The 23,632-nt window shown below is 40.4% G+C and overlaps 2 protein-coding genes across 2 annotated transcripts; one reads left to right on the top strand and one right to left on the bottom strand.

Annotated features, from left to right (window-relative positions):
• Positions 1–17,199: 17,199 nt before the first annotated feature.
• Positions 17,200–19,690, bottom strand: LOC110921753 (beta-hexosaminidase 2). Its single transcript, XM_022166104.2, has 2 exons — positions 18,885–19,690; positions 17,200–18,309 (listed from the first exon to the last, which is right to left on the bottom strand). The coding sequence occupies exons 1-2, from the start codon at positions 19,666–19,668 to the stop codon at positions 17,357–17,359; spliced, it is 1,737 nt and encodes a 578-aa protein (XP_022021796.1). The 5' UTR covers positions 19,669–19,690; the 3' UTR covers positions 17,200–17,356.
• A 2,783-nt stretch (positions 19,691–22,473) lies between these two features.
• LOC110925127 lies at positions 22,474–23,394 on the top strand. The gene has a single exon (XM_022169099.1). The coding sequence runs from the start codon at positions 22,474–22,476 to the stop codon at positions 23,392–23,394; it is 921 nt and encodes a 306-aa protein (XP_022024791.1).
• Positions 23,395–23,632: the final 238 nt, after the last annotated feature.

Below are 23,632 nucleotides of genomic sequence, written 5' to 3'. Positions count from 1 at the left end.
GAGCATATCTTCAAGGGTACGAATCGTTCTCTCAGTCTGACCATCGGTTTGGGATGAAAAGTGGTACTTAGATTAAGCGTAGTACCGAGAGCTGTTTGAAACGTTTCCCAAAGACGCGAGGTAAACCGAGCATCACGGTCAGAGATGACATCGCGAGGCGTCCCATGTCGATATATGATCTCATCGGTGTAGATCCGGGCTAATCTTTCAACCTTGTAGTCTTCTCGTATCGGCAGAAAATGAGCAGATTTGGTGAAACGGTCAACGACAACCCAGATGCTGTCGTGGCTTGATGGCGTGCGCGGAAGTTTCGTTATAAAGTCCATAGCTATACTTTCCCACTTCCACATAGGGATCAGGGGTTCTTCAAGTAAGCCAGAGGGTCTTTGGTGCTCGACCTTGACTTTCGAGTAAGTCAGGCACTTCGAAACATAGAGAGCGATATCCCTCTTCATGCCCGACCACCAGTACTTGTAACGAAGGTCCTAGTACATTTTATCGGCACCGGGAGGAATAGAATATCGGGATTTGTGGGCTTCATCCATCAGAATCTGTCGTAAATCAGTCCGCTTAGGGATCCAAATTCGGTCCAGATAATGGAATATCTCATTCGACTTATTCACTAGATGGGCTCTAACGTGGTAGATCTTTTTCTTCTTCAAAGTGTGTTCGGTAAAACAAGCATGTTGGGCTTCGCGGATGAGGGTTTCAAGATGATGCTGGGCTGGAACATTACGAGCGCTATGCAAATAGCTTCATCGGCTTAGAGCGTCGGCAACGACATTTGCTTTGCCTGGATGATAACGGATCTCACAGTCGTAATCGTTGAGAAGTTCTACCCACCGGCGTTGACGCATATTTAGCTCTTTCTGGTCAAAGATATGTTGTAGGCTCCTATGATCGGTGAAGATCATACACTTGGTACCATACAGGTAGTGTCGCCAAATCTTTAACGCAAAAACAACTGTGCCTAGCTCGAGGTCGTGGGTTGTATAGTTCTTCTCGTGGATCTTGAGCTGACGAGATGCGGCGATAACCTTGTCTCGTTGCATGAGAACACAACCAAGACCAAGGTTCGAGGCATCACAATAGACGATGAAGTCGTCGTTTCCGTCGGGTAAAGAGAACGGGAGCATTACAAAGCATATGCTTGAGGGTTTGGAAATCAGACTCTGGTTCAGTTCCCCAAACAAAATGCTTGTCTATATGCGTGAGAGAGGTAAGCGACACATCAATTTTAGAGAACCCTTCGATAAATCGTAGGTAATGGCCCACTAATCCGAGAAAAGAACGGACTTCAAACGGGTTCTTTGGCGTAACCCAACTCTTAACAGCTTCGATCTTCGCGGGGTCGACATGAATACCTTGACTATTGACAATATGACCGAGGAATTGAACCTCCTCCAGCCAAAATTCGCACTTGGAGAACTTGGCATAGAGTCGATTCCCTTGGAGCAATTCGAGAACCAAATGTAGATGCTGCGCGTGTTCGGTTATCGACTTGGAATAGATCAGGATATCATCGATGAACACAATGACGAAGCGGTCAAGAAATGGTTTACACACGCGATTCATCAGATCCATGAAAACCGCGGGTGCGTTGGTTAAACCAAAAGGCATAACAACGAACTCATAGTGGCCGTATCGAGTGCGAAAAGCGGTTTTGGGTATATCCTCCTCTTGGATGCGTAGTTGGTGATAGCCTGAGCATAGGTCGATCTTCGAGAAACACGTAGCACCTTGTAACTAGTCAAACAAATCATTAATTCTAGGCAGGGGATAGCGATTCTTGATTGTCAACTTATTCAATTCCCGATAATCGATGCACATCCGAAACGACCCGTCCTTCTTTTTGACGAAAAGGACTGGTGCGCCCCACGGAGAGGTGCTTGGGCGAATGAAGCCTTTATCAAGCAATTCCTGGAGCTGACTCAAGAGTTCGTGTATTTCGGATGGAGCGAGTCGATAAGGAGCTCTAGCAATAGGGTTGGCTCCAGGAATGAGGTCGATACGAAAATCGATATCATGACTTGGCGGAAGGCCAGGAAGATCATCAGGAAACACATTAGGAAATTCTCGAACCACTGGAACATCGTTTACACCAGGTCTTCCTTTCTTTTCCTTCTCCTCTACTACAATGTTCGCCAAGAAAGCTCAGTATTCCTTGCGGAGATACTTGCTAGCTTGGACACAGGACATGAGCTTAAGACCTTTTAAGGGAGTTTCGCCATACACACACAATTGGTTACCATTCGCGAGCGCGAATCGAATCATCTTATCAAAGTACACAACTTCAGCATGGTTTTCACGAAGAAATCCATGCCTACTATGATGTCAAAACTACCGAGCTGCATCGGTATAAGATCGATCGGAAAGATGTGATTGTTGAGTTCAAGAGTACAATCATGAAGAACAGAATTGAAAGTGACGGTTCTTCCGGTGGCAACTTCGACATCGAACGTCGAGGGGAGATGGGAGCGCTTACGATTAAGGAGCTTCTCGAATTCAAACGACACAAAACAACTATCGGCTCCAGTATCAAACAAACATAAAGCATAAATACCATTCACGAGAAACGTACCATTAACCACATTGTTGTCAGCCTAGGCTTGGCGCGCATTGATGTTGAAAGTTCAGGCGCGGGCGGCTTGTTGCTGTTGCTGCTGCTGTTGCTGAGGCTGCTGCTGCTGGGGCTCTTGTTTCACAACCCTGTTCGGGCACATGTTCGCGAAATGGTTGGGATCACCACACGCGAAGCAGACTCTGGCGTTGATCGCAGGTGCTTGAGCCGCTTGCTGGCCTTGTGGGGCAGGAAGTAGAGCTTGATGAGCAGTAGCTTGAGCTGGTGTTTGTCGAGGACCTGTTTGGCAGTTAGCGGTGAAATGGCCGTACATGTTGCAATGCACACAAAATCGACAGGCGATACCCACTGAATGATGGTAGGTATATGTCGGGCAAGCAGGGTGAGGACCAGTGTAAGCACGCTTTGCTGGCGATGCATAGGTAACTGGAGCTGCAGCTGATCGGTGCTGAGATTGCTGCTGAGCCGGTACGGCTTGAAGCGGGGCAGCAGTGGTAGTGACAGCAAAGTTCTTGTTGCTGGAGTTGCTGTTCTTCCTCTTGCAACGAGAGGACTTTGACGATTGCGGAGTGGCGGCGGTTTCAGCGGTTGGTGTGGCGGTAGCTTGATGCAGGCTCTTGGTAGCTTTATCCCAAAATCCAGTTTTGACTCGCTTGTCGTTGATCTCAGCGGTAAGCAGGTAAGTTTCCTCGATTGTTGCTGGCTTTGAGGCATGCACAAAATCTGCAACGCAATCCGGCAGAGCTCGGATATACTTCTTGATCGTCATATCAGCAGTCTTGACTTGATCAGAACAGATAATACTGAGCTGCTTGAAGCGAGCAGTTAAAGCAGCATTATCACCATCCTTCTGCTTTATATGACAGAGTTCTTCCTCCAACTTTTGGTGTTCATGGGGAGGGCAAAACTCTTCTAGCATGACATTCTTCAACTCATCCCATGTTAGACCATAAGCTGCATCGTTTCCGTGTTTGTTTCTCTCGGCCATCCACCAGTCTAAAGCGTGGGACTGGAAGACGCCGGTAGCATTCAGAGTGCGGAGATTGTCAGGACAGCCACTATGGCGCAGGGTGACTTCGATAGAATCGAACCATTGAAATAGAGCCGTAGGGCCATCTTCGCCAGTGAATTCTTTCGGTCCCCAAGCTTTGAACTATTTGAAGCTAAAAGCAGCTTTAGGAGTAGCTTTAGGAGTTTCAGTCCTGGTCTCTTCAGACGATTTGCTCACATTCTCGTATAGTTCACTCACGATCTGAGGAACAACCTTCGCCACTTGCTTAGCGACGAGTGCAGCAAGGCGTTTGTCTCTCTGTTCTTGACGAGTGGTTCGGGGGTGACGGGGTCCAGACGACGACATTGTCTGCAACAGACATCGTCATAGGACTCAAACACAATATAATCGAATCTCACCTCACACGTCTAATACTACTAAAGCTCAAGAACGCGATCACATAACATATAAACACATAGGCACATAATCACAGATTCACATAAGCACAAAAGCACATATGCACGTAAAGCACAGAAGCACAGAAGCACAAGAGGCAGTCAGAATACAGAAACCTATCATTCAAAGTCCGTGAGCGTTCGAGAACAGCGATTGCGATTAGCGAATACACAACGAGTAGCATAAGCGAGTAACATAGCATGCAATCTACCATAAATAGCGATTTGTTAGCGATTGTGTAGTGTGTTGTGTGATTAGCGGAAGCAAAAAGGCGTTAGATCAAAACCAATAGTACCTCAAAACGCTAACAAATAAACATAAAACCACGTAAAAACACATAAAATCCACATATAAAGCGGTGAATATCAGAGTCGGCAGTAGCGAGCTCAGAATCGAAACAGATAAAAATCGAGAATGGATTGTCTGCGGCTGATAGACGTTGACTACCCAAACTGATTTGACTATTCACAAGGATGTACTCAAAAGTCCTTGTTGACCTAATAGACTGTGCTCTATCACCGACATGCGGTGAATGGCACTCATCCTTTTGGCTATTCAAGCACTCGGGTCCTTGAAATTCATCGACACTTTGGTGAGAGTTTTGTAAAACCAAAATAGGGATCGGAATAAGTCATCAAGGTTCGGGTTTCACCCCTGACTTAACAACTTCGTTCCTGCTTTGATAAAATAAAGAAGAATTATGCGCCAAAGTATGGATTTCACTCCTGATTCGACGCAAATCCTCCTGTTTGTGGGTAAAAATGCGGGTCGAACAAGTAATTTAGTCGAGAGTTTGCGGTTTTCACACCTAATCTCGACCTAATCGCTCGTTCATTTTTTTGAAAATTAGAGTGAAGTGATAGTGTAGCGTAGGCGAGAATAGCGAGAAATAGCAAATAAGCTCGTACAAAACCCCTACAGGGTGTGCACAAGTCGGTCTGTTGGTACCTAACTATAGACTAGGTCGTTTCTAAGACATCAACCTCACTAGGTCGAGTCTTGCCTAATTCCCTATAGTTATGGCTCTGATACCAATCTGTCACACCCCAACCAATGGCGGAAACATCGGGGCGTGGCACTGAGCGAAACAGATTGTCCAGAAGTTTCCATAACAACTACGATTACCAATTATTTAAAACATCACGTCCCATACCATGACATAATAAGTAACATAATTATTACAGACAAAATCAAGTTAAATTGTTCTGTTCTGACAACTCAGATTTCAAATACAGATAATTCGTTTATTTGTTTCTAGACCTTTCCTAGCCTCGATTTCACAGCAAGCCAAGCATTTAAACATCTTAAGCACCTGCCACATACGTTAAAGTAAAAGTCAATACACATAGTGTAAAGGTGAGCATACAAGTTTAATAGATATAATAGAGTTCGAAATCGTTTACGCATAACCAGCACGTACACAGTGTGAAATGAAGCATGTTAGTTATTGATGTGCGCAAAATGCAACATACAAAATTACATCAAATGTGGCATAAAACTAACCCTTTTTGAGTACTAATGTTGGAAAAATTGTGTTTTTGTCTTCCTTTTGTATTTTCAGGATTAAATGAGCTCAAATGAACAAAAGAAGCAAAAAGGCAGCTAAATCTAACATAAATACAAGAAAAGGAATAAACGTGGCATGCTCGACCCCTCGACAGCATCTCCCCAAGCAAAAACAAGAGAATAGAAGGCTGAACACGCCCCGTGCTCAATGAGCACGGGGGCGTGCCCAAGTGTCTACAGAAAAGACAAAGTTGTAGAAGCTTCTATCAACCACCACGGGGGCGTGCCCAGCGGACACGGGGCCGTGGTCAACTCTAAGATTCACAGAATCTGAGGAAATCTTGATAGTACAGATATGCTTCTGCACACGGGGTCGTGCCCAGCGGACACGGGGGCGTGGTCAACTAATGCAGACAAACTGCAATTAATGAAGGAAGAGAAGACGAGTGGACACGGGGCCGTGTCCGGGCTCCTGTGCAGACTATAAATAGGGGTGCTTGGCTCATTTTCAAACCATCCCTTGGCACACCACCTCTCTCACACTTCACCCACCCACCACCACCATCACAACCCACATCCACCACCATCATCCATCATCCATCATAGAGTGTGTGAGTAGTCTCGGGATCCAAGATTGATCGTAAGAGTTCTTGACAATCAAAGGCCATGTTTGCCTAAGTCTCTTTCATCACTTGGTGAAGACAAGTCTCTAGTGTAATACTTTTTATTTTTTATCTTTTCGCGCTTTTTATTTGGTTATGTATTAATGACTTTAATAACTAGTTTCTTATGTTGAAGGTGAGTCTTCCTTATCGTTTGTCCATTGTGTCTTGGCATTATTTTACTATCTATATAAAATAAAAGATTTTCACCATTCATATCTCCACGGTCTATATGGAGGTATGTTGGCTACCTGGTCGGGGGTTAAGGGAACGGTTTGGTAAGAGTCTTGCCTTGTTCAGTGTATAGATCCTGCAAGGACCTGGGTCAACTTTAGTAGGACCTCCTTTAATACCCACTGGTACTGGATGGCGGGGGTTCGAACTCCTTGACCCCCTCATATGTAAACTACTATTAAAACTTTAACCCGACTACTTAGAACTGTATCCCTGCTGACTCAGACTACTTAGCCGAGGGTAACGTCACCTCCAGAAGAGGGGCCTACCACAATATGCATTAATAACTTAATTAATTATCTTTCAATAATCCAACCCTTTAGGATTGTATCCTTGCTGACTCAAACTACTGGGTTGAGGGTAACGTCACCTTCAGAAGAGGGGCCTACTACAATAACTAAGATAATCTCTTAAAAAGTGCAAAAGTGCGAAAATAATCAAAGGTTACACTAAACACGAGTCAGATCCAAGTGATTCATCTTGTCTATCTGATTTTTATTTTATTTTATTTCTTAGCATTTTAGTTAGTTTTATTTTTCTAGTTTAAAACCCTTTTTCTAACCTTTTGATTTGATTAGACGTTGAGGATAAACCGGTATTAAAAGCTCTTGTGTCCTTGGACGACCTCGGTATCTTACCAACCTATACTACGCTCACAATGGGTGCACTTGCCCATATGTGTGTTTAGTGTTAGTAAATATCGTGTTTTATAAATATAAAACTTGGCTAAAAAGTGTTAAAGGGCTTAAAATATACATTAAAAACTATACGACACTTCACACGCATCAGTTATCGACATGATCCTATCAATACCAATGACTGTTGGTTAACTGCGCAAAGTAGTTTATAATACACACTCACCACTGTGAGCCATGTAATTAATTGTCCTTAACAACCCCTGAGTGAACAGGTGCTAAGTCCAAACTATAGTACTATCGTTGTTAAGGGAGGTAGACAGCAATCCATGTGTAAACATAACAAACAAGCATTCATTAAGTCACGTATAACATCTAGTAGCGTTTAGCGTTAAAGTATTGCGTGGTGTGTTCGATGTGATTTAGAATAAGTAACGTATGCAACACCCAAAAGTGCGTAAAGCAAAAAGGGTTCGAGTATACTCACAGCGATGATGGATTGAAGGGAGCGCTAGAGTGAGTTTAGCCTGATCAAAACGATAGAAATAACGATAAGCGGCACGTAAAACGATACAAGTGTCGATGGATCGGACGGTAATCCGATCGGATGGCCAGTCGATGGGGTGGCAATCCGTTCGGATGGTCATCCGATCGGATGGCCATTCGATTGGATTGTCACCTCGTTTGGGGTGGATGTGTTTGTGTATGATGGCTTGTCTTTTGAAGTTTTCGTTGTAGCATTTTGAAAACAGAGAAGTATCTCTACCCTTCAGGTCGGTCGATCGAACAGTCGTTCGATCGGACGGCGGTCCGATTGGCGAGGCTTCTCAGGTTGAGAACAAGTTCACCGCAGGACGGTCACCCGATCGGATGGTTATCCGATCGGGTGGCAATCCGTATGCATTGAACATATTGAAAATTGTTTAAGTCCCAAACGTCACACGATCGGACGGTCACTCGATCGGATGGCAATCCGATCGGGTGGTAATCCGTTTCAATGTTTAGATCCTTTGAATAGTTTAAGAAATAGATTAAGTATGGAACCAAGTGCAGCCAGATCGGACGGCCGGTCGATCGGGCGGCAATCCGATCGGGTGGTAACCCGATCGGGCGACAATCCATTCCGACGGTCTGATCGTTCTAACACTTGTTTCTATTTGAAGTGTTGTAGCTTTGAATGAGACGTTTTGATATCTTGCTTGAACAACAGAACCCTTATCTCGTCCCAAGTGACCCGACCGAACAAGAATCACCCTAGTCTGAACAGTTCACGGTACGAGTCGGTTGTTCATGTTCAAACCCGAAATCGACATCTCTCCCGGATAGAATTCAGATCTGGAACTAATGCATCACTAAGAATGAGTAGAAGATCAGAACAAGCTCTGATTCTATCGGTTTTGAGTGCATTGAGTGTAAAAGAGTGTTAGTGCATTATCTGTCTATCGCCTCCGTCAATCTAGTCCGTAGCAGAAATTGAAGAAAACGAGATATATATTGTTATATTAGTGATAGTTAGTCAAAAAGGCAAGGTGGCATAATTGTAATTAATGAGAAACCTCATTAAACCCCTTGGCCTATAAATAGGAGGCTTATGCCTTTGTTTTAGAACTTTTGCCATTTTACATCTTGGAGAGCTAGAGGCTAGAGAGAGAAGCTAGAGAGAGAAAGTTCGTGTTTGTGATTCAGGTGTTGTACGTTTTCAGATTCATCTAATAGAATCACGCTTATATTACGTCTCGTGTGTTCGGTCACGTTCGTGTACGGATTCCGCACGTCACACGTTCGATTACGCAATCGTTTCGGAGTCAAAACCGGTCCAACAAAGATTCATCTAATAGAATCCTCATTAGACTGTTGTCCAATTTTGAGTTTGATGCTATGAAAAAGAAACAACACCAGGCCAAGGATATTTCAAAGAAAGTGTGTTTTAAATGTGACCAAATTGGACATGTTGCACGAAAGTGTCCAAATCCAAAGCCTGTTGATGTTGAAAAACAGAAATCTGAAAGTGTGAAACCGAGGTCAACCAGATTTGATTCGAAACAAACTTGGAGGTACAATACAAACAAGTTTGCTTCAAATCAAAACTGGAAATCAAACCTAAACAAGTTCGATTTAAGACAGACTTGGAATTCTCACACACCCAGATTCAGAACAACACAGAGTTGGAGAACATCTGTTGATATGACAAAACCTCAAGAGTTTTGGAAACCTAAAAATGTTGTTCAAAATCAAAAGGTTCAGAAAGGAACAATTTTTTACAAAAGAGGTACTCCGAAAGGTCAAGTGTGGAGTGCTAAGAAACAAGTGTCGTCGGTAAAAGATGAGAAAGTTGAGATCAAAGTTGGAAAAGTTTTAAATGACAAAGAATTTCCAAAATTGAATGAAAATTATTGTGTTGAATTGCCTAAGGTCCAACAGACCTGGGCTAAATTGTTCAAATGATTGATTAAGTTTGAATGTGCAGGTGCTCAACGAAGCTGAAGATTGTGAGACTGATAGTTGGAGCAACCTGGCACAGGAGGAGGTTGCAGGACCCTGGTTTGATTGAACAGGAAGTTTAGTTTGATTGTTGTTTGTACATAAATAAACAATATTCTCAAAACCCTAAAAACTTGAAAAACTAAAAACCAAAATTATGTTTGTTTTTAATTTTGTTAGATTAAATGTTGTTTGAATACGCCGAAACCCTCACGGCTGAACAAACATGATTACATTCAGTGCATGATTAGCAGTACATGTGTAAAAATCAAACTGTAAAAATCAATGTGTTGTAAATCATGGGGGTAATTTCTGCTTTTAGTATAATTCAGTGCATGATTAGCAGTACATGGATGGCGAGATAAAGCTATCAGTATCGTGTTGTCAAATTTTTAATGATTTTGCATTTTAGGGGGAGAAATATTGTTAGAAAATACAAAAACATTAGAAAATTTGAAAAAGCCAAAAACATGATAAAATTCAAAAATTTGAGTTTTGCGTAAAAAGAGGAAATGATAGTACATCAGTAGACAGTTACGGTACGCTAAAGATTTGTATAGTATAAAGTGTTAAATAGTTTTACTGATGACGTGTTGATAGATTGTTACACATTTAGTAGATTTATTCGGGATATAAACCTAAAATTTCAAACTTTGCTTATTTCGTGGGGAACACTGCTTGAATATATAGGTAACCCCTGAAATCTCGTTTGAAAGGTCTCGTATTCTGATATACTAGGTTTTTATACTATTTGATGTCTGGGGTATTATTCCGGGACTTCTGCTGAACGGAAGTTCTGACCTAGTCCTTGGATAATGCTTTGCCTGAAATGCTTGAAACACAGCATTAGCCCTCAGTTGATTAGACAATAAAATTGATAATCATCTGTTGTAGCAAAAAGATCCTCTAAAGGGGACATACCAAAGTCGAAACTGATATCTCTCTGCGCATACGGAAGTATCGACCTGAGATCCCTCAGTTCTCGCATGTCCTAATTTATGTACAGACATCATTTTAGTACAATCACCTGTGTGTCTTAATATTGAGATTCTGGATACGGGAGTATATTCAAGAGGTGGGACACATGAATGAGCTAAGTTCATAAGACATCTAAATAGTATCCTGAGTAAATTGAAAATTGTGTGAGAATTTAGAAACAGTCTATGTGAATTGTTTAATACTGAGTATGATTTAAAGCTTAACGGTACTTGTGATTTGTCAAAACTGATATGATCCTCTGTCGCATTCTCAAACAAAAATATTGTCTGTAAATATGTTTGTATATATTTCTTTACTGCTTTATATTTTCAGAAAATACAAAAAGATTTTGATTTCTGCTTTATTTTCGACAACTGATGTCTGACATGCTGAGTTTTAAAATCTAAGTAAGCTGATTGTGTTTCTGAAAATAAAACAAGTTCATTAATTTGATACTTGAATTAAAATCAAAAATTTCAAAAACAGTTTGTGATATCTCCAAGGTCATTAGTTTGGACTTGGACGATTAACTGTGGGGGAGTTGGATTCTTTAACACTGTCAAATCTGTAAAGATTGTTGATAGAGGGGGGTGATTTAGAGAGTTGAATAGTGTCATATTACAATTTCTGGAAAATTGAATGTTCAAAATGTTGTTACTTATAAATGTCTGAGAATTGCAGATGTTATACCAGACCACGATCCCGAAAGTCGAGTTTAAGGGGCAGTCTGAAGACGAGCTCAACACAAACGGAAGCGTGCAAAGAGCCAGGTATCGTTCCTGGAAGAGCTTGTAACCGGAAATCCAGGTGTCGATCCCAAAAGCACGGAAGGTTGACGAAAGGGGGAGCCTGATGAAGAGAAGACTTTACCGAAAGGGGGAGCTGAAGCTGAAAACAGAACCACGGGGATTCTGTTCAAACAAAAGAGAGTCTACGTTGATGAAGACGTGTTAAAGTTTCAAGAAGACTCAAGAGAGAGAGAAAGAAAAGGCGCTACGAGCTTGACTATGGATTGACTGCGGCAATATCCAAGGGGGAGTCTGTTAGTGCATTATCTGTCTATCGCCTCCGTCAATCTAGTCCGTAGCAGAAATTGAAGAAAACAAGATATATATTGTTATATTAGTGATAGTTAGTCAAAAAGGCAAGGTGGCATAATTGTAATTAATGAGAAACCTCATTAAACCCCTTGGCCTATAAATAGGAGGCTTATGTCTTTGTTTTAGAACTTTTACCATTTTACATCTTGGAGAGCTAGAGGCTAGAGAGAGAAGCTAGAGAGAGAAAGTTCGTGTTTTTGATTCAGGTGCTGTACGTTTTCAGATTCATCTAATAGAATCACGCTTATATTACGTCTCGTGTGCTCGGTCACGTTCGTGTACGGATTCCGCACGTCACACGTTCGATTACGCAATCGTTTCGGAGTCAAAACCGGTCCAACAAAGAGTTGAAAGAAAGTTGGAAAACCATCTTTCAATCCTTTTCACCATGAATATGTTCAGATCTATGAAAGATCTTTGTTTATTTATGTGGAAATCGTCCAGATTTAAGTTGTTCTTGGTGGATTGAAGCCAAAACATGAAGTTCATATGAACACCATGATGACATCATCCTAGAACACCTCAAATCTAGTGATTTCACGGTTAAAAGTCAAGATTCAAAAGATAGAAAGGTGTAGGAGTGCGTGTAGATCAAGAAAGTACAAGAATTAGGTTGAAAACTTACAAGAATCGTGAGAAATCAGAAGATATAGTGGCTGGAGCGAGTTGAGTAGAGAGAGAGCTGTCAACATCAAGTGATGTGACATATGGGGGTATTTATAGGGTTTCCATAAAAGGAAAGTGGGGGAAAGTGGCTGGTCGATCGGGTGGCAGCCCGATGGGGTGGCAGCTCGATCGAGTGGCAACTCGATTGGAGTGATCGGCGCAACGAGTTTTGCTGTATCGATTCGCATGTTGTGCGTTGCGATGCGATAGAGTTTCTCATCTAATTACTTTTAATCCCAACCACTATATCTAACATACAATCATCATAATTAACTTGCGTTTAGCGTTTGCGATTCGATTGCGATCGAGTTGCGATTGCGTTTTGATTAATCACCACAATCATAAACATAAATAAACATGCACAAGTAACACATAAGGCACACACACAAGTAAAACAATATCCAGAACGCATAATTCGAGTAGCGAGTGTGATTGCGATAAGCAATAAAGCGATAAAGCGATAAAACATGCGATAAACATCGATTAAACCTCGATTATTAACAAGTAATCCACATAATACAACTAACGTAAAAGCATAAATCGACTATCTACAAGTCAAAGAAGTCAAAACAGGAATTGAGCAAAGAGTGACAGATCGCAATTAGCAATCTTGTCTCCCTTTGACTTAAATCTTGACTTTGACTTTGACTTTCGAAACACGGGGAGTTACAACAATGCTGCCATATCCATTGCAGCAAACCCTGTCTTTCATGATCGCACAAAACACTTCGAATTGGATTTGTTTTTCCTTAGGGAAAAAATTAGTGCTGGTCTAATTAAAACTATGGCTGTGGATACCAACAAGCAACTGGCAGACATCTTTACAAAAGGTTTGTTAGCATCTCAGCATGTTTTTTTAGTTAAGGGATTATCTATGCATGATATGTTCGGATTATCAAATTGAGAGTGGGTGTTAAATTTTGTTAATCTTATATTATTCCCTTTCATAAATCAATTTAATAATCCTTTTTTTCTTTTTTCTTTTTTCTTTTTTGCATATTGGGCTTTCTTCAATTCTGGCATTTGGTGGTTGGCCTCACAAGCCCATTAATTTTATGCCCTGCAGTATGTAAAAGAATATGCCGCCTCTTCTTTTCATCCTCTCTGGCTCCAGCTTCTGATTGCCTTGACTTTGGCTCTTGCCTTTCTTATTGATAAGGGAACTCTCTATATAACATTGGTGCAACCATTTGGTTTGAAGACATGAGCGATTATTGAAGGTTTGCAAACTGAAACATCTTGCTCATCACTTTCTTGTTAGAATTGATCTTAAGGTTTATAACCCACTGTCTTATTATTTATATTTGCCCTTTCTACATTTCAAGTTTCTGTTCTTTGTAATCTTTTTTTCTGAATAAAACATTGTGAGTTGATTGTGTATAAACCCTCTCGATTACCTGTATGTATTTCTTGTCTCCTACACAATTGGCTATCGTGGGAGTTGTCTGGTTAGGGTCTAGCGCATGCTGATTGGCTACAGCTTCTGGCATCTGTACTATTGTACTTGCCTTAGTTGTCACTGAGCTGTATGCGCCGTTCTGAGCTTGCTCTTGTTAAGGCTAAATGTAATTTTGTTAAGTCTGGGTATGGCCCTTTGAGCGCATATCTTAGAATGGCTTGTGCAAGATTTGAGAACACACCCCTTCAATACCATAACAACATGTCAACGTTGCGTCCCTGATGCTTTGTTTGAGTCGCATGCTAAAAACTCTTTTACAAGAACAAACCTCTATATAAAAGACGGGGTCAAGTTATTCTACAAGGGCTCCTAATTGTAAGAAGTGTAAGAAGGATTTATAGAGTGACAAGTGTCCAATAACCTAAAATTAAACTCACTACATCACCACCCAAAACCTAAACACCCACCCCACCACCACTCAAAAACCTAAACCCCCCACCCCACCACCACCCAAAAACATAACCTCCCCCCCCCCCCCAAAAAAAAAAAAAAAAAAAATAACCTAAAAAAAGATCTAAAAAAAAAACTAAACCCCCACCACCACCCAAAAACCTAAACCTCCACCCTCACCCCCTCGGCAAAAAAAAAAAAAAAAAATTGGAGAGGGGGGGGGTGATGGGGGTGGGGGTTTAGGTTTTTGGGTGGTGGTGGATGTTTAAGGGTTTTTTTTTTGTAATGTGTTTTTTAGGAGTCTTTGTACCCTTCTTACAATTAGGAGCCTTTGTATTTGATCCTAATCCATAAAAAAACGTGTTTTTTTTTATTTGAGCTATTGTTGAGATAGGGAAAAAGTGCAGGGGAGAGAGCATGATGTGGAGAAGGCATGGTGGGTGCTATAGTTTAAAAACACCTAAGAAGGGTTTTGTGAGTGAATGAGTGGGTGTTATATTAAAAAAAAGCCTTGAAAATTAAAACCAAAAAAAAAAAAAATTGGCTCTCGGGAGAGTGGGTGATGTGCAGTCACCCACCCTGCACATGACCGACCCAACCTTGTTTTTGGAGCCAGTTTTGGTCGTGAGAGGGGGCTTAGATGCTTACGTGAAGCCAGTTTTAGAGCCTCCTATTGTGGATGGTTTAAGTGTGAAACAAATTAATACATATAATTCAAGTAGTTGTCAAATTTATGTACAATGGATCGTCACGACTATACGCAACAATTGCTTATAATGTCTTACGTCTTAAACATCCTAGTTTGTTTTACAATCAGAGAAAACTACCTAACGACTTAGGTTCCTAACATTGTGGAATCTTGTATTTTTCAATCTCTTCTTTCTTCTTTGTCGTTTTCATGACAAACAACAAGGTAACTAGACTAATACCAAAAACAGTTAATTTTTTTTTTTATCCCCGAGGTAAGAGGAAAAGCTCTACCAAGAAGATCGAATAAAATACAATAGTTGAGAACAATTCGGTTATAGTAAAAATCATATTGATTCAAAAGAGGTCGGTAAAAATAGCAACACGGAATATTATTTCCTTGAGAAGTAGTAATTATCTTAGAAAGATATATGCTAATAAAATTACACAAACCTATAATATATTATTTGACCTTTTTTAAAAAAAATAGTCACTGCCGCAAAAATTAGTAGTGACATTAACCATCTCACATGACGCTTTAATGCTAGGTACAAACCTATAATATATTATTTGACTTTTTTTTTTTAAAAAAAAAAGTCACTGCCACGAAAATTACTAGTGACATTAACCATCTCACATGACGCTAGGTGCATAGTCATGACTAATAGACCTTTAAGTAATTAAGTACTTTGTCTAACTAATTGTAGCTTTGGCTTTGCAAGTTGTACCGTCGAGCCAATGATTCCAAAAGGTTAACATTGACAACAATTCCAAATCAAAGGACTTAAGTTGATGTGCTATATATATTTCCCTTGAATTAGAAAACCAACAAATTTATATCCCTCCATCCCTTTGAACCAATTTCCCAAACCTAACTTACCTAATCATCATATGTTGAGAAAAGAAAGCCTTAATGGTCGGCAAACCAACGGCAGTCACAACCGCAGTGATTATCACGGCATTGGTGGTTTTCACGATGGAGATGACCGAGACGGTTACCCAAATATGCATGAAGGATTGTGCTTTCGAATGTATTTATATGAAGATATTTACTCCTCAAGAATGCAAACAAGAATGTGTTTGGGTGTGCGCGCAAGTCATTCGTCAAATAAGCAGATTTCTATGACGTGTTCGACCTATGATTGTGTCTAGTTTTGTGTTTGTTTGCTGTTTTTTGTTGTAAAAGTGATTAAGATATGAGATGAAGTACTTTTGCACTTGTTGGATTTCCTTGGTGAAAAGGTCCACTTCCACCTTCTCATCTTGGTGCAACGTGTGAACCACATACTAGCGTATGTTTCAAATATTGGAAAGAGTAAATTATGATTTTTATCACTGTGGTTATATCACTTTTACTCTTTTAGCTCAATTTTTTTTAATATCTGAGCCCCCAACTTCTTTTTTTCTAACCTTTTTGGCCCCAACGTCTTTTTTTTTCTAACTTTTTTGGCCCTAAAAGTAAATGGATGGGGTTACTGTTAGGGCCAAAAGGGTTAGAAAAAAAACGTTGGGGGCTCATACGTTAAAAGATTCCTTTTTGAGCTAAAGGGTAAAAGTGATATAACCACAGATGCCAAAATCGTAATTTATACTATTGGAAAACCTTGTTTTTCATGAGCATTGCATATGATAAGGAAATTTAAAAAAAAAAAAAACCCTAAACCACCATTAATACAAGATGATAGCCGTTTTATTTTTTTATTTTAGTCTACATAGATGGTCCTTGACCCTAAGCTCTAACCACGCCCGGCCCATCGCGTTTAGGCCCAACACATAGTGTGACATTTTCTAAATGTAAAGAATTATAACAAAAATCCACAAAGAAACTCAAAATTAATACAAGAACTCTATTGAAACATATACAAACTCTTCACTCAAGCTAAACAAAGACTAATGAACAAAATAGACTTATAAACTGATATTTGTAGATAACTCTTTTGTGGAACTACAACAACATTACCTAGTAGAATCCCACTCATAGCCAGACTATTAACAAGGTCTTAGGCGTAGATTTTAGCTGAACAAATGAAGACAAAGATCAAACTCTCAAAACAATCTCACAAATAACCATATTAATCCTCCAAGTATGACATTTGCTCACAGCAATCCTCTCAACTCTCAGGATTCCTATTTTTAAAGAAATCTTTTTTTTTTTTTTTTTTTTGTAAGTAGAAAATTTTTCGAACTCTGAAGAAATAACAAAAAGAAGTGGTAATGGGAGCACAAGTTCATCAACATACAAAACACATAAACATACCAAGTTAGACGTTAACCACAATATGTTTGCTAATGGACTAATATTTTCAATTATTTCACTATAGATTTCAATTATTCCAAACGAATATAGGATTGAAGTACCATTTTCAGGCTGTATTTAACGTATCCAAAGATTTTGTCATGTCGTCTTCATTCCATTAAACTCTTGAAATAAACTCCAATTTCATTACAATACAATCTAAAAAAAACAAATTAAAACCACTCACTTTCTCTCATTTTTCAATCACAAAACCAACATTCAACACCACATGTTTCAAAATATAGGGTTATAAGTGTTACACATGCCCGGATTTCTAATGCACCAAAGCGGTTGAATCGGTTCGGCCTTCACGCCTCGGCTAACCATTCTATTAACCCACTCATTCAACCTATCCGTAGCATCCACCGACCTCTTCTTTCCAGTCTCATCTCGATTCCCGGACCATAGGGCTTCAGCCATTGCCGAAGCCCTAGGCCAGATCCGGGAATCAAGTACCCTACTGTCCGACTGCTCGGACCACAACGCCACCTCCCCACCCAAAACCAACTTCGCCTCCTCCTCCGTCAACCCAAACGTTATATCATAATTATATATCAACTGCCATGACTTAAACGGGCCACACCACGACCCGCCCTTTTTCTGCTCGAAATCAGGATGTTGATCGTACGCGCTATTGTTCCCCGTGAAATCTCCGTGCCCGCAATCCAAGTAGTAGAAATCCGAGGAGGATACGATTGTCCTATAACCCGCGGACACCAACCTTTTCGTGTTGTTCGGGCCACCATTCCATGTTTGCATGACCGTGGTCTCCGGTGGGAGAATCGACGGATTGATTTTGATTTCGGAGTCGAGTATAACGTCCTCCCAGTACACGGCCGTGCGGTTGAGTGACAAAATGTACGGGTTGGTGTTGTTGATAAAAATCTCTAGGACTTGACTTAAAGTCCCGTTACTTGCAAGATATTTTTGGATTGTGGGGTCCGCTTTCCAGCAGCCGGGGACGACCTCGTCGGCTCCTCCGTGGTAGAATGAATCTGGAAATAGAGTTGTTGTTTCCTTTACGACGTTTTTCACGACGTCGTAGGTTTTAGGGATTAATGGGTTAAGGTGGCCGGTTCCTGGTTCGGCTGCTAGGCGTTCCTCCCATGGCGCGCCCGCCGGCCACCAGAACATGTTGGCACACGCGACAATTTCGGGGTATGCTTCAGCCCATGATCCGGTGTGTCCTGGATGTTTGGAATACATATGACAACGTACTAGGTTGTTAGAAACAGAACATAACAACATTGTCTATACTCTACAGTAACACGTGATTTAGTGTTCATCAGTTCGGTTTTTAGGTTATTCGATACAGACTTTTTTCGTTGAAACCAAAAACCGAACTGAGTTCAGGTAGTTCAAAAGCGAACTGAAAACCGATTACAAATTCGGTTTAGTTTTTTGCTTCTACCAAATAGACCGTATAACTTTTTTTAGTTTTTACTTATTAAAAATTCTTTTCACCATTAATTGTAATTAAATGGGGTTGGACTAGATAAATTTGAACTAAAATTGTATGTAACAACTTAAATAAAACTTATTATTGGTTATTCGGTTTATTTGGTTTATTCGGGTTACTATGTTTATTTGGTTTGAAGTAAAACCAAAAAAAATCAAGTTCTATGAAAACGAAAACCAAACCAAAAACCAAATTTGTAATTCAGTTCGGTTTTTGGTTTAGTTTCATATCCGGTATAATCAGTTTCAAACCGAATGATGAACACCCCTAAAATCTACAAAATGTTGTCCATTCAACACTTACCGGGCATATCGATCTCTGGGATGATCCGAACACCGTGTTCCAACCCAAACTCCACGACCCGTTTCACATCCTCTGCCGAATACTGCATATCCGGCCCATACGAACCTGTCGCAGCGAGCTCAGGCTCCGACTTCAAAACCAAAGGAAACGACTGCGAATCCGTTATATGCCAATGAAACACATTCAACTTATTCGCACTCATAGCCCCAATCAACCTCAACAAATCCTCAACTCCAAAGTAATTCCTAGAAGTATCCAAAAGAACTCCTCGGTGCTCGAACATGGGCCAGTCCGTGATCACCAACCCGGCCGCAACACGGGCCGGGTTGCCCCACACAAGCTGCGAGAAGCTCTCAAGCCCTCGCATCGCCCCCCATGGCGTAGCGGCCGCGAGAGTAGCGGTTGTGGTGTTGGAGGGGATGGTGAGAGTGTAGGATTCATTGACTCCGTGAGAAAGCGGGGCTGTGATGTCGGTTATGGTTATGGTTAAAGTTTGTAATGGGAAAGAGGTGGTTAAGTTTAGTGGGGGAATGAGTAGGGGTTTGTATTGGGTGGTTTGGATTTGACTGAGGTAACGGTTGACTGACGGAGTTAAGTAAGGGTGTGATGGAGATGTTATGGTGAATGATGGGGATAAAAGGGTTGCCTGGGGGGTGGTGATCCATGTGAAGGATCTTGGTTTGGGCCATATGTTGATTGGTGATCCAACGGCTGATGTTGAAGGAATGATGAATGTTAGTAATATTTGGAAAATGAAAACGGTTGAAAAAAAGTTGGTACTCATTTTGGTATGTGTTTTTGGGGAATTGGAGTGTGGTGAATAGAAGAATAGTGAAGGGGAGTTTATATAGTTTTTGAAGATATAAGTCAATGGAGATGGTGGATTTATGTAGTTTCATTTATATATTTAACTCCTTGCTATCTTCCATTTGTAGCTTTTGAGAAATAATTGTATTATTTTGTCTTTAGAAAAATTTTAGGTTATTTTTCATATTATACATGGGATGATTAAAAAGGTATATGGTTTGAAGTTGTGTTAGTCTGATATTGTTAGGGCTGTAAACGAACTGAACGTTCAGCGAACAGTTTGTGAACCGTTCGACGGGAAGTTCGTTTATGTTCGTTCGATTAGCTTAACGAACGAACACGAACAAAAAAATTCGTTCGGTTAGCTTAGCGAACGAACACGATATATTAAAAAAATAATAAATAATAAACCTTTTATCTAAACATATTAAAAGCTTGAAACCCTATATTTTTCTAAGTTAGCTAAAATTTGGACATTCTAAGACATTTTTTGGGATAATTATGTCTAAGTTAGTTAAACTTTATTCATGGTTTGGTGGTGTGGTAGACTTCTTGTGTTTTGATTTATTATTTGATGGTAGTATTTAACTACTTATATCCAATGTTTAAGGATAAAAATGTTTTCAATTTTTTTATTTTCAAGTTAAATGTTCATTTGCGTTCATTTTTATTTGCATGCATTCGTTTGTGTTCGAGAGTAGTGTTCACGAACTGTTCGTGAACAATTGATTTCCTTAACGAACGAACACGAACATAAACTTATGTTCGGTATGCGTTCGTGAACAGTTCGCGAACATGTTAATTTTCCTTAATGAACGAACACGAACATGGCCTTGTTCGTGTTCGTTCGGTTCGTTTACAGCCCTAGATATTGTAGAGGTAGTCTTCAAGAAATTAGAAACATAGAATCCAGTCGTTCAAAAACAAGTGATGAATGATTCCTTGAAAAGTTTAATATCGTATGTTTTTCATTTTAAACCAGTGATTCTATATTTTTTGTAAGACTGGATTCTATGTTTCTAAATCTCATAGAAGAAAAAAAGTTATTTATACGATGTTGACTATATAATGACTATATGATTAATACAATCTCCCTTCCATGTTTTCATTGATAATTAGAATGACTAGTGCAGATCTATATGAAAATTGTATAATAAGAATGACTAGTACATTGATATACTTGATATAATTAACAAGGTACATTGATATACGTTTTTTCGAGCTCGAACAATATACACGAATTCTCAGGGTCAGCCCTCATAAGCAACAAGTCAAATGTCGATTTTAGATAATGATAAGATATATAACATGTTATTAGATTTTTCGTTCTTTGTTCCTAAAATTATAAATAACAACAATACATATAATACCAAACATTGAACACTCTCATGGGTCATGAAACATCCATCGTTATCTTTTTATTAATTTATTTGATATATAAAATATTAGTGATATAAAAAAGGCAGATAAGTCAAATTTGCACAAGGAATGTGTATTGTTAAATGGAGAGTGCCGGCGAGCCGTTAATTACAGAGGCTTTCACAAGTACTTCGACGGTCAATTTAAATATGTCTTCCTGCAGGCACATTTTCTTAATTTTAAATTCATTGACATATTTTATTAAAAAACACCTTTAAATATTTAAAGAACAACCTCTTTTAGAAAAAAGTAAACACTCCCCGGTTCAATAACCGTTAAAACCGACCAGCATCGTTCAAGCCGAGTTAAAACGGCCGGTTCAGCTGGCTTAAAAGCAATACGATTAATTCATAGGTTGCGTTTAAAAGATAATGAGAACTAATTACAAAAACCATAACCATGTTCACGGTATTTATAGCTAATCTATTTCATTAGACTATAACTAGGATTCCTATAACTTAATTGCTTAATCATTATCTAACACACATCCTAACATAATACAAATAGGATACTTAGATAATAATCCACTAATTAAGTAATTATCATGTTTACTGATTAACTTGATCACCAAGTTAAGTGAAGATTCCTAATCGCTCCATGCTTACAGGCACGAGTCAATCAGGAATTCCCAACATTCACCCCCCTGAAATTCTGAGTTGTATACGAGATGTCTTAAATGCCAAGTAGATCCCGCATCTCCATAAACTTGATTTTCGTTGGTGCCTTCATTTATATATACGCTCTTTGTTCGTTTCCAAATACATGCTCAACGGCCACTTCGTTGTTTTCAACACACTCCCGAATAAAGTGAAAACGGGACTTTATATGCTTGCTTTGATTATTGACGAGGTATGACCTGGATCGGCTAACCCGACCCGGTCATCACCTATTATTTTATTATAAATATTTCATTTACACATGTTTATTCTGGAATGTTCTATTCTGCATGGATAAACTACGTAACCAAATCCCCAAACTTTTGGGAAGATCATGCAAATCCCTAACTTATCGGAGCTCATCCTAAGTTAGGGGAAACCCTAACGGTAAATTATAAATAGAGGTAAACATCAAAGGTACAAATCATCTTGCTCTAGTTTACTCTCTCTCTCTCTCTCTCTCTCTCTCTCTCTCTCTCTCCCTACATTCATACTTTCTTTCTCCCAAACCGAGACTTATTCTCACGCCGGAGGGTGGTTACAGGAATAACCCCATTCCTGTAACGAGTCCTAACGGTGTTTGGTTTTACAATTAGCTGTTCGGATCGCCAAAGAGTTAAAGTCCTAGCCGGAACTTACCCATAAGGTCAGTGTTTCTTCATTGGTGCCATCCGTGGGACCTTTCGGTAACAGCAAGATTAAACCCAATGGCAAGCGATCAGAACACGGCAGTAACACCAAGTCAGGCAATGATAACCAGCAACCCATTGCTGGAAACGAGTTCGGTAGCCACCACCATGCCAGTTTCACCTGCTGTGACCAGGTCTCTCGACTTGGAATTCGAAGTAGAAGCACCACCAGGGTTTGCAAACACCTCTGCTGCTTCTTATGGGATAACAGCAGCAGACCCCTTTTCATACACCTCCTGGCAGTTGCGATCAGTGGTACCGACCACAATAGACACCAATGTCTCCACCCCAGCATCAACCACGAGTGCACAGACTATACGTCATAGCACTATGCCTGTTATCACGTCCGCGGGCCCAAATATTACTACACCGCAGATAAGCATGGCACAATACTATCAGCCCTCGGCTACATACACCATGCCGCCTTTGTACTCAGCAGCATTAACGGCGGCATTGTCCACACCACCACACCAGCCAGTCATCATGCCTGCAGGGATCATGAACGCCTCGGTCACGCCGGGGAATCAAGCTTACTTCCCAGGTTACTACTATGCACCCCCATACGGGTATTTACCCCAGTACAATACTCAAACATATACTCCACAGATGGCAGCACAGAGTTACGCTCAGCAGTCGCCATACGCGGCCTATATGCCACCTTGGTGGACTTTCCCAACATCACAACTGGCTTACAGTCAACCCCCGCCTACGGCGGAACCTGTTTATGACATAGGAAACGCATCAAGGCCTCGTTTTTCCCCAAACGGGGGACCCAGCGCTACACTGAACATCACCTCGGCCCAACCCCCTATCACTCAGGGAACCAGCCAGGGCGAAGCAACCCCTCCAGTACAACCCATTAATGTTGATGTAACACCCCGTGTTTCGAAAGTCAAAGTCAAAGGCAAGATTGAATTCAAAGGAAGAAAAGATTGCTAATTGCAATCTGTCTCTCCTTGCTCAATTCTTGTTTTGACTTCTTTGACTTATAGTTAGTCTATTTCATGTTTTACGTTAGTTGTATTATGTGGAGTAATTGTTAAGATTCGCAGTAATCGATGTATATTTATCGCTACGAATCGCTTTACGACTGTGAACAATAAGAAGTAACAATGCGATAAAGTCAATTAAATGCTAATCGAACTAATCTAATCAACATCATGCTCGCAACTCGAAA

The sequence above is a fragment of the Helianthus annuus genome, chromosome 17 (genome assembly GCF_002127325.2).
Source record: "Helianthus annuus cultivar XRQ/B chromosome 17, HanXRQr2.0-SUNRISE, whole genome shotgun sequence".
NCBI lineage: Eukaryota > Viridiplantae > Streptophyta > Magnoliopsida > Asterales > Asteraceae > Helianthus > Helianthus annuus.
The sequence above is the reverse complement of the archived record's forward strand: the minus strand, read 5'-3'. Positions and strand labels throughout refer to the sequence as shown.

Bases quoted from the DNA above. Each gene is read 5' to 3' on its own strand.
- LOC110921753 (XM_022166104.2), bottom strand. From the start codon at position 19,668: ATGAGTACCAACTTTTTTTCAACCGTTTTCATTTTCCAAATATTACTA. The intron at 18,310-18,884 runs GTAAGTGTTGAA...CCAAACATCCAG, and splicing joins CCCAGAGATCGATATGCCCG to GACACACCGGATCATGGGCT.
- LOC110925127 (XM_022169099.1), top strand. From the start codon at position 22,474: ATGGCAAGCGATCAGAACACGGCAGTAACACCAAGTCAGGCAATGATA.